The sequence below is a fragment of the Symphalangus syndactylus genome, chromosome 16 (genome assembly GCF_028878055.3).
Source record: "Symphalangus syndactylus isolate Jambi chromosome 16, NHGRI_mSymSyn1-v2.1_pri, whole genome shotgun sequence".
Taxonomy (NCBI): domain Eukaryota; kingdom Metazoa; phylum Chordata; class Mammalia; order Primates; family Hylobatidae; genus Symphalangus; species Symphalangus syndactylus.
The window spans coordinates 65372022-65384587 of NC_072438.2; the positions used below are offsets into that span (position 1 = coordinate 65372022).

Below are 12566 nucleotides of genomic sequence, written 5' to 3' on the forward strand. Positions count from 1 at the left end.
CTCCCAGAACAAATAATCACAAATTCGTGTGTACGTGTGTGTGTGTGTGTGTGTGTGTGTGTTTGCGTGTATGAAACAAGAAATGATAAATAATGACAAAAACTGACATTGTCAGTGAACTGTGGTCTGGGCTGTTTACCCTTAAAATGAAGGAATAATATTTTTTTTTCTGAATTGCAAAAACAGATAATAACTGATAGACTTTGAAAATATTAGGATTTTTCTTTCTAGTAACTGTTTGGGCATCTACACACCATGATGAATCAGCTTCCAAGATTGATACCTACCAAGTAGCATTCATAGGATGAAAACAAAGTGGCCACATACATCAGCCATCTGTCCAAAGCAATGAACCAGCTACATTAAGGACGAACTGAGTCTTCCAAAGAGGATCAGGAGATGTTGATGTATCTCATCCAAATTACGAAGTTGATACAGAGAAGTGCTTAGTAGCTAGACATCTCTGGGTTCAAATCCAAACTTACTAGCTGAGTAATGAGCCATTAGTAGGTTATTCAACTGCTCTGCAATTCCATATTTTCATCTGTACAATGAGGACAACATAGTACTTACTTCACAAGGCCAGCGTGAGGATTAAATTAGTTAAAGCACACAAAATGCTTAGAAGGATGCCAGACACGTGATAAACATTCAATATATGTTAGAAATTGTTGTCCCTCTTCTATGATATTACAGATAAAAGACTTTAATATAACCACCATAGTCTGACCTATATCCCTTTAAACCATGTGGTAGACTTAATGTGTCCTTTGCCATTAAGTTGACAAGCAAAGTCAAAAGGAGGTCACTATAATCTAGTATGAGGACAAAGCAGGACAGACATGATGGCACATTTGAATTTAGTAATGGTATATAGGAACCTAAGTAAGGATGTTTCTTGAAAATAGCAAAATTGGAATTTATTTGTGATGTTGATAGACATTATCTAATAATTTTCAAATAAATTCATTAAACAGGTGTTGAACTAAAAGACATAAAGAGATGCCTTGGGTATCATCTGGATGTATCTCTGGATTTCTCTGGCATCTCTGCTGGAGCTGAAGTTAATAAAGATGATTGTGTAAAGAGGGGAGAGGGGAGAGCTGGTAAGTGTGGCCTCACTTGTTAGATTTTGTAAAGCCTGGGGGTAGATGTCAATGAGCACTGCCCTCTTGCAATGAGCCCTCTTAATTGTCTATCCTCTTTGTGCTTAAAAACTATCTTATATTTAAAGTGGTTTTCAAACCACTATAAACACAGATAGCCCATGGACATGTATTCACCAGTATCACTATCGTGCCGGTTGTACAGTACACAACTCAAAGGGGTGTGATTCACACGGTAGTCATTTTAGACTTGTATATTTATTATAGCAATAGTAAAAAGGTATCTTCATAAAAAGTTTCCTTTCTTCACCCTAATTTTAACAAAGCTTCCAAATAAGCAAGCAACAATGTTCGTGCATCCATTAACAAAAGACAAGGCCAAAACCATTTCCCCAACTCCACCTTCCATCTAAATTAAAATCCCTAATTCATCCTTAACTTTAAATCCGTGCCTAACCTTTTCAAAAATACAAATATGTTTGGTATAAATATGACTTCCTACTGTTAATCTTTAGTAGATTTACAAGCATGAATTAGTGCTAGAGTTCTCAACTTTTCCTCTAATCAGAAATACCTGAGAACATTTTTTAAATACAGATGCTTAAAACTCACCTTTAAAGAAAGAGTCAACTGGTAGTGGGGAGGCAAAAGTGGGGAAAAACCTGATATATTTAAAAGCATACCAACCAATAATATGTGTCCATGATTGAAAACCAATGATGAAGTGGTGGAAAAAAGTTGAATTTGCCATTATATGGTATAATTTCTATATTTGGTCCTTAAGCTAACTGTGTGATCTCCGGCTAGTCACTCCACCTCTCTAAGTTTCCAATTTCTCTTCTATAAAAATGAAGAGAGGATGACAAAAATTATCTTGAAATTCCTTTCCAGTTTTAAAAATTCACAGCTGTAAAAGACTTACAAAGTTTTGTTAAAAATGGTTTAGTCTACAGAGAGACACTGAGGAAAAGATAGGTAGGATTTGGGAGTGGAAAGAAATGTTACTTTTCACTCTATTCTTTTTTGAACTCTCCTTTTTGTAATATTAAAACATATCAAAAGCAAATGTACACAATATAATTACGAAGGTAAGTTTGCAACAGAAAATATATATTACACCTAAAGTCATATTTAGTTCCCATGTGTACATGTTTGTATGTGAGGAGCTGTGAAGTATCAGTGTATCTAGACCATGGGTATCATTTTTATTTTTTAAAAGAGATGACAGAGATCTACAATTGGTTGCTAATGTAAATTTCCATTGTAGATTTGAGGTGAACAAATGCATAGGCAATATTTACAATTAAAATTTAGTAAATACATTAGGCTGTATTTTACTAAGAGGACTCAATAAATGTTTATCACATGTCCTTTTGATAACTGGCCATAGAACTACAACTGCTTCTCTTTAAATCTTCCTTCTCTCCTCAGTAAATATCACCAGTGATAACCTCATAGATGATGTTATATCACTCATAAGAGGTGGAACCAGAAAATACGCATTTGAACTGAAAGAAAAGCTTCTCCGAGGAACCATGATTGATGTGACTGACTTTGTCAACTGGGCCTCTTCCATAAATGATGCTCCTGTTCTCATTAGTCAAAAAGTAAGAAACTTGTTTATTTTCAAACAGAAGACTGTGTCATTTTTTATTAAATGTCACATCGTTTCAGGTGAACTGTTAGCTTCATCTGAAAGAGATGTGAACATTCAGATACACTCCCATCTCTTCCCCAAAAGGAGGCATGGCATAGAGAAAAGGCATGGTGTAGAGTCAGACCATCCTGGCTGACTTCCTGTCTCTGTCTGTCACTAGGTGTGGGATGTTTTCTGACCTCTACAACACTGAATTCTCCAGGACTCCATCTTTGTTCTGAGAATTTAACGAAATTGCTTATTTAGAGCATACAGCACACACTGTAACAAGATAGGTACTCACATATGATTAGTTCCCTCCCGTCGGCCCCTGGCTGCTCTTGCCTTCCCATGGTGTTCCACTATCAAGTCTAACACAGGAGAATTGTATTTACTAAGTGTCTTTGTTTTTTTTTCTTTTTTTTGAGACACAGTCTCACTGTGCCACCCAGGCTGGAGTGCAGTGGTGCTATCTCGGCTCACTGCAACCTCCACCTTCCGAATTCAAGTGATTCTCGTGCCTCAGCCTCCTGAGTAGCTGCGATTACAGATGCGCACCACCACATCCAACTAATTTTTTTGTATTTTTAGTAGAGACAGGGTTTCGCCATGTTGGCCAGGCTGGTCTCAAACTCCTGGCCTCAAGTGATCTGCCTGCCTCAGCCTTCCAAAGTGCTGGGATTACAGACGTGAGCCCCCATGCCTGGCCTAAGGGTCTTTATGAAAGAAATGTTCATAAAGTCTACAAGAAAATAAGACTAACGGTGAACAATTCTTACGGTCAGTAGATTTTTTTCCTTTTTCTATCTTGATTATTGATTATAATAGTTTTCAGCTTACAAACCCTTTGGGAGTTCATAGTCAAGTTCTTACTCCTAGAGAAAAAAAAAATGTGTTATCATTGTAAAGATATAAATAACAATGTTATTTAGCCTCATCTTTCTTTCCCCAGGCTGCCTAATACTAGTATGCATTTTTCTTTACTTCTTTTACTAGTACTATTAGTAAGTGCTTTTTTTCTACTTCCCTTTATAACTTACAATTTTATCCGTATGTTTTACAATTTGCTTTCCTCAGGTCACATTTATTTTTGACTGCTCCCTACTCCAGTTTGATTAACTTGAGTTACAGAAATTTTAACATTTTCATAGGACTAGTTATTGGAAAAATTTATTCGCTTATTCTATTTTCCTGTCTTTAAAGAATGAGTGAAACCACTAAGACTATCTCCTTTACGTGAAGAAGGAACTCAGAAACTGGAAATTTTTATAATCTATTGTCCCTTTATGTTATAGAAATATAGCTGTTCATAGATATGCAGTGTATTTATGAGTTACAATATTTTGTCCCAAAGTAGGACAAAAAGGGGAAAAATAGCTGGTGAAATTCCATGTATGAAATTAAAATCAGAGGATACCTCTTTGATCTTATTAAATTTAAATGTTACACAAATTCAATATCTTGAACTCAGTAAAATAAGTTTACATTGGAAGATCTTAAATAAGAAAAAAAATGGGTAATTTAGGTGAATATTTACATTCAGATGAACATCCTAGGAGGCTTATTTTCTCATCTCTACAAAGCAAATTCAGCTGTCTTTCTACAAATTCAAGAGTGTTCTCTGAAGAGGTCTTAATAATAGTTCAGCACGTTCTAGAGATAATTTTTAAAATCTCAATTAAATAAGGCAGCTGCTGAAGATTTTCTACTAGATTTATTAAAACTATTCAAAGACCCTCATCAACTTTGTTGGTGCAGTTCTGCTGTATGGATGCACAATATAGTCTATCCCATTTTTAGGGACAACCATTTACTTCCCCAAATTTTCAGATTGGTAGGCATTCCATTTAGACTATCTGTATAAGTTTCTTTCTTCATAAACTGGAAGGCTGGCCTTTTGGTATCAACATTCTACCTAAGGAAATGGTAGCTATAGTTAGTTCACTATGGACCACTTTTTAAATTTATCTTCTTGTAGAGAGAGTTGAGCAAAAGCAAAATTGTGGGTTTTATTGACTTTGTATGACTTTTAAGTCTCTGAAGAAATATGAGATACAGTTAAATTTGATCTTGAATTAGATTCCAAGTTATTTTACTCTCATTATTCAGGTAGAAGTGGACCTCTGGTTAACTTGTAGCTATTTCCAGGAGACAGTTACACAATCTACGATCACTAATTCATTTTCGGGAATTTGAAGCATTATGTTGTCTGCAGATGACATGTTCAAACATTGGGGATGGTCTTTTAAAGAATTACTAGAACCTCTCCCCACCCAGCCTAAACTATAAACTGGTCAATATTAAATCTTCTGTAGCAAATTAAATCAATTATCTAAGTATTTATGTTGCAAACTGATTATCTTGGAGGAAAGACCAGAAAGTTGACTGTAAGCCCTCACTTAATATTATCAATAGGTTCTTGGAAACTGTGACCTTAACCAAAATGACCTATAACAAAACCAATTTTACCATAAGCTAATGAATGGGTTAAGTTCCTGTAGCGTATTTCTGGTCACAAAAACATCACCAAACTTCTAAATAAAAACTAAAACACTTCTAATATTAAATTTTGAAATACATGTAAGCTATTCACACATTTTAAAAAGATTAATAAAAACAAGTAAGATGATGATTTACCTGTTTATTCTAGTTCAGGGTAGTCTATCCCAGCAGCTCAGAGGGCAAAGCAGGAATCAGCCATGAACAGAGCACCGTCTCAACATAAGGCAAACTCCACACACCCACACTCACTGAGACTAGGACCATGTAGACACACTGATTTGTCTAGCATGACTATCTTCGGGATGTGGGAGGAAACAAGCAGAACCCGAGAGAGCCCACACAAACATGGGGAGAATGTCAAACTCCCCATGCACACAGTGACCCCAGCTGAGAATTAATTTTTTTTCTCAATATTACAAAGAAATGACCTTGAATGAAACAATATTGTTCTGGGACCTGCTGTTTTACTCTAAGTGGATGCTGTATGTAAGAGGGAAATTTCCCATTTCCCTCAACCACTCATATGTCTATATGTTATGCTGTATGAATATATTACCGAGATTTTCTAAGTAAACTATGTGGTAAAATATATATGTTATAAATATATAGTATATATAATTTATAAATACAATTTATAAAATACTATAAAATAATATAGTTTATAAAATCTATAAATATAGTTATATATTTTTCCATACTAAAGTAACTATGGCCATGCTCTGTTAGGTAGAATCTGTGGTTTTGAGGCCCCATTTGTCTACTTTGTCAAATCCAAAATCACTTCTTGAGGAATGTCTTGCTTGGCCCAGCCCAAAAATCTCTCCTTGGCCCTACTCCATGCAGAGGACATAGGCTGGCCCTCTCTTTCAGTACTTAGTTTTGTCATGGTCTTCAACTTCCATGAAAGTATATTAATTCTATTGCCAACTTGCCTGAATGTTAACACAAGTGGTTCTACAGTTTAACTCAACAGAATAGCTGCACTTTGTTTTCCTCTTAAACCTACTGCTACAAACTAGTTATTAAAATGTCAGCTAAGAGAAATTACATTTATTAAAGATTGCCTGGAAGATATAAAGATTATTATTTCCTCTAGAGCAATAGCAGCAAAATGAGTACAGCTACCATATTGGCTTCCTGTAAAGTTTTGTTTTTCCATTATTAGAAACAAAGTTATGTAATCTACTGTTTTATTTACTAAAAGGTTGTTATGTAATGCTATGTCCTCTTTATGAGACTCATTGAGAAATATTACTCTTTAATCTCATTTTGTTTCTCTTGGGAATCAGGCGAGTTTTTCTACCTGATTGGTAAGAAATGCATGAGATCAGTAAATTCAGTTGTGTCTTACTCAATGCACTGGAAAATAAAGCTAAATTTGTGACCCACTTCATGCAAATGGATGGGTCCTCCTGGCATGAATGTAGCTCATTTTTGTTGCTTTTGCCTCCATCTTGCTTTTTCTGTTCTCAGTTCTCCTTTCCCATTTCCCTCAACCACTCATATGTCTATATGTTAAGCTGTATTAGTTCTTCCAGAGTTACATGATGTAATAATTCATGAATTAATTAACCTGTCATTTTTGCTCTATTGTGTAACTCTTAGCAGTTATGAACCAGATGTTAAAAAGCATCAATATTTTAAAGAGTTGTAGTACCAGTGAAAATCATTTCTAACTCTCTTGTTTAGTGATAAAAAACAACACTCATTCTATCAACAAACTATAGTTGGTATGCATAGTTTATTTTGGATGTCTGAAGGAAATCTCCACTTATTTATTATTAAACTATATTATCAACTTATTTATACTTTAGCACTTTTATGGTAGATTATATCCCACCATAAATGTATCAACACATGGTAGAAAGATAGAGTTATGTAGTATAGGAGAAAAAGTAAAATCATTTGCTTATTTAATAGAAGATAAAAGTTCATCAGAAAAAGGTGGAATCCTTCAGGAAAACTTCAAAAAGTACATTTTAATTTTCCTTTGTCCTCCTGTGGAATTTTTAACTCCAGGATTTGAAGCTCCTCTGAAACTATTGCCATTGCATGTCCTTCATCTTTAACTCTTCCAACACTGTTTATACATTTATTCCAAATTGTATTTCCTTCATGACCCTCTATTCCTGTATCTTAGACTATCTGGCCTTGACTTTCCTTTGAAGGGTATAACAAGATGAATTTCTTTTAAAAAAATCAAAATAATTCTACCACATGCTTATGTTTTTTGTGCCAATGTGACAATGTTGGTGAGAGGTTTCCTTCTTTCAAATAAATATGACATGGTTGAAATCTGAATCTTATATACTATATACTAATTCATAAAAGACTACACTGGTGAACAGTTAAGCTGACTTTGTAGAAGTTCTTGATATATTCCATATATGAGCGTATTCACAACTAAAGTTTTGCAAATATCTTCTCCCACTAAAGAATTTCATCTTTAATGGTGTTTTTGATACAGATGGCCTCTTATGTACTTTTTATTTTGAACTAATTTTAGACACAGCAAAATTACACAAATAGTGCAGATAGTAATATGGCAGAAGTAGTATTGCAGAAGTAATATTGCAGAATAGTACAGATAATAATACTGCAGAAATAGTAGAGAGAATTCACTTATAAGCTTCATCTCCCAGCTTCTAATGTTAGTAATTTACACAAGCATAGTAAAATTATCAAAATCAGAAAATTCACACTGAGTAATTAGCTAAAGCACAGGTTTTATACAAATTTCACAAGTTTTTCCCTTAATCTTTTTTTTTTTTTTCTCCTGTTTCAGGATCTAATCTAGGGTCCCACATTGCATTTAGTTGTCACATCTCTTTAGTGTCTCCCAATCTGTTATAGGTCTTCAGACTTTCCTTGTCTTTCTCAACCTTGACACTTTTTATGAGGACTGGTCAGTTATCACGTCAAATGTCTCCCAATTTAGCATTCAAGTAGGTTAAGGTTATGCATATTTGGCAAGAATACTACAGAAGTAACGTTCTGTTATTCTCAGTGCATCATATTATGGGTTATGATGTTTATGATTTTTTTATTTTGACTTAGTTAAATGTATCTTTCTATTCACTATAGTTAGTGCTTTTAATGTTTTAATTAAAGTTTTTTCCTACCTCAAGGCCTCGATACTTTCCTATGTATTATCCTTCAACAGCTTTATTATTTTGCTTTTATATTTAGATCTACAATATTAAAATTGGTCTCACTAAAATAAGGAATACACAAAAAATATTAACTCTCATCATTTTTATTTCATATTACACTAAGTCCTAGCCAGTGAAATAAAGCAAGAAAAATAAATAAAATGCCTAAGGACTGCAAGGAAGAAGTTAAACTATCTTTCTATACATGGTATGTTGTTTAAATATAAAATTCTAAGAAATCTATAACTCTACACTACATTTGTGTATTTATTTCTCCTAGTACTTGGATCAATTTTTATTTTATATATTTTAAGGCATATTACCAAAGGCATACAAATTTAGAATTATTACATCTTCTTGGTCAATTAAAATGTCTTCCTTTATTTCTAGTAAATGTTTTCTGCCTCAATTTTTTTTAATTACCTATGTTTGCCAGATGTCTCTCTTGGTATGCACATAGCACACATTCTCCGGTCTTTTTTTCTCAATTTGTTTGTGTCCTCAGGTTTTGTTTGGATTAGTTGGACTTTTTAAATCAAATGTGATGATCTTCTTTCTTTTCTTTTCTTTTCCTTTTCTTTTCGCTTCTTTTCTTTTCGTTTTTGTTTTAAAGATCAAGTCTCACTCTGTCACCCAGGCAGGAGTGCAGTGGTGCAGTCTTGTCTAACTGCAACCTCCACCTTCTGGCTTCAATTGATTCTTCTGCCTCAGCCTCTCAAGTAGCTGGGATTACACGTGCCTGCCACCATGCACAGATAATTTTTGTATTTTTAGTAGAAACGGGTTTCACCATGCTGGCCAGGCTGGTCTCAAACTCCTGACCTCAAATGATCCACCTGCCTTGGCCTCCCAAAGTGCTGGAATTGCAGCCAGGAGCCACTACACCCAGCCTATTTTCATCTTTGATAAATACTTCTTAGCCTGCAATGTACCAGGCTCTATTGAGGCATTGAGTCTAAAGCAGTGAATAAAAGAGATAAAAATCTCTAACCTAGCAAACTTTTTCTAATATAATCCAAAAGCACAAGTGAAATAGATATCATAATGTTAATATTTTAGTGTACATTTTCCAGTCATCAGAGTCTTTATCAGAGGTATAGTTAGCCAATTTGAATTCATATAATATAATTTTATATCTTGGTTTTTAGTGAGTAGTGTATAGATACATTTTAATGTAATTAGATTTTTAAAAATAGACATTACTTATGTAAAGTAAAATTTATTTTTTTTAGTGTAAAGGGCCCTAGGTTTCCACAAACACTTACAATCATGAAACCAACATGAAAATCAATACATAAAACATTTCTACCACGCAGTTCTATCATTTCCATTTTCAATCAACTCCTCTTTCCTGCCTGACTTCTACATAACCACTGATCTATTTACTGCCATATAAATGTAATCATGTAACTTTTTGAGTTTGGCTTCTTTCACTTAGTGTTATACATTTGAGATCCATCCACATTCACACGTCAACATTCTTGGATTTATGAGTAGTTCCTTTCATTTTCATTGCTCAGTAGTATTCCATTATATATAGATTCCATGATGTAGATTAAACAGTTTATCTAGTCATCTGTTGAAGGACATTTATTTGTTTCCAGACGAGGATTTTTTTGGTGATTATGAATAAAACCATTATAAATATTTGAATACAGAATTTTGCATGAACATATTTTTCTTTTCTCTAGGAGAGAGATTGCTTGATCATATGATATATGTGTTTATACAAAATTACATAAGAAATAGCCAAATTTTTTTCCAAAGTAGTTGCATTACCACCAGAAATATATGAGAGTTTCAATTCCTTAGATAATCATGTCATCTGAAATAGAGATTTCTTTATTTTCTCGATCTCTGTGTATTTTATTTTTCTTGCATTATTGCATTGTCTGATGCATCTAATATGATATTGCACCATTAAGTATGATGTTAGCTGTAGGTTTTACATAGATGGTCTTTATCAGGTTGAGGAAGTTCCCTTTAATTCCTAGTTTGTTCAGAATTTTTATCATAAATAGATGTTGAATTTTGTCCAAGAATTTTTCTGTATTGAGATGATCATATGGTTTTTCACTTTTAATAAGTTGTTATGGTGAATGATATTGATCATTTAAATTTTGAGCAAACCTGGTGCTTAAACACTATTGTATTTGATTTGCTATTGTCTTGGGATATTTTGCAAATATGTTCATGAGTGATATTGATTTGTAATTTTCTTCTCTTAACTTCTGTTATTTGGTTTTGGTATCAAAGTAATGCTAAGTGTAAAATAAGTGAGAAGTAAATTCTTCTCTATTTTGTGAAAAAGTTTTTGTAGAATTGATATGTCTTTTTTAAATGTTTGTAGAATTCACAAATAATGCCATCTGGGCTTTTTTTGTTAGAAAAAATTTAACTCTAAATTCAATTATTTAAATAGATATTAGAAGTCCGATTATGCATTTTTTCTGATTGTTTTTATCAATTGTCTTTCAAGGAATTTTTCCATTTTATTAAGCAGCTGATGTCTGTAGATTCTATAGTGATATCCTGTCTTGGATTCCTGATATTGTTAATTTAAAGTTTTTCCCTTTTGTCTTATTTTGTTTTATTTTTAATTAATCTGGTAGAGGTTTATCATTTTTTGTAGTCTTTTCAAAAAAGCAGCTTTAAAAAAATTTTCTCTATTTTTTTCCCATTTCAATTTCTATTTCAGTTCTTATTATTTCCTTCCTTATGCTTTGTACTTAAATTTTTCTTCTCTTTCTAGTTTCTTAAGCTGGGTGCTGTTATTATTGATTTCAGATATTTTTTTCTTGTCTAATATAGGCATTTTGTGCTGTAAATTGACGTTTAAGCATTTCTTTAACTGTTCCCCACAAGTTTTGATGTGTTTCCATTTTCATTCAATTTAAAATATTTTCTAATTTTTTGTGACTTCCTCTTCTACACATGGGTTATTCAGAAATGTGGTGATTAATGTATAAATATTTTGGGATTTTTCAGATAGCTTTCTGTTACTTATTTCAACTTTCATTTTGTTTGGTCTGAAGACATACTTTGTATTATTTTCATTATTCTCAATATATTGAGTATTTTTAAGGCATAGATATGCCTATGTGCACTTGAAAAGAATATGTATTCTGCTATTGTTGGGTAGAATGCTCTGTAAATGTCAGTTAGGTCAATTAGTTGATAGCACGGCCCAGGACTTCTTTTCCTGTGCCCTTCCTCTTTCAATTATAGAGAGCAGAACTTGGAAATGTCTAGGTATATTTACTATTTCTCTTTTCAGTTCTATCAGTTTGAGCTTTATGTATTTTAAAGTTCTATCATTGGATGCATACACATTTAGATTATATATCTTCTTTGTATATTGAAAACTTCATCTTTTTATTCCTAACAATATTATTTGTTAAGAATTTGTTGTATGGTAATACAGCCAAGGAGGTTCCATTTAATTAATGTTGTATGGGATAACTTTTTCCATCCTTTTACTTTGAACCTATCTACATCTTTGTATTTAAAGTGAGTTTCTCAGAGACAGTATATAGTTGGGTCTTGCTATTTTTATCTAAAGCAACTATCTGTATTTTAATTAGTGTATTAAATCCATTTGCATTTAATGTAATTAATGAAACAGTTAAATTGAAATCTGTACTTGCTAGTTGTTTTTATTTGTTGTATATAATGTTTGTCTCCTTTTTGCTCATTTCCAACATTTCTTTTTTAAACTGACATATAAGAATTGTACATACTTATGGGGTACATAGTGATATTTTGATAATGATAATGTATAGTTATCAGATCAGGGTAATTAGTGTATCCATCATCTCAAACATTTGTCATTTATTGGTGTTGGGAACATTCAATATTCTTCTTCTAGATACCTGAAACTATGTATAATAACACATAATTGTCAACTATAGTAATCCTACAATGTCCATAGAGCACTAGAACTTATTCCTCCTATGTAGTTGTAATGTTGTATCTTTTAACAAATATCCCATTTAGTGTGCTTTTTCCCATTCAGTGTGAAGTTGGCTGTGGTTTTGTCATATATGGCCTTTATTGTATTGTCTTTCCCCTACCCTTCCCAACCTCTAGTATCCTCTGTTCTACTTTTTACAGCTATGAGATCAGCTTTTTTTTTTTTAGCTTCCACATATAAGTGAAAACATGTGGTGT

At 33.0% G+C, this 12566-nt stretch overlaps 1 protein-coding gene across 1 annotated transcript in view; it reads left to right on the plus strand.

The window, feature by feature from the left end:
* Positions 1-12566, plus strand: part of C9 (complement C9) — a 78781-nt gene that overhangs the window by 53502 nt on the left and 12713 nt on the right. Inside the window, exons 8-9 of the mRNA XM_055246047.1 lie at positions 978-1106; positions 2538-2713. Of these exons, the coding sequence (XP_055102022.1) occupies positions 978-1106; positions 2538-2713 (305 nt within the window). The remainder of the gene's footprint in view (positions 1-977; positions 1107-2537; positions 2714-12566) is intronic.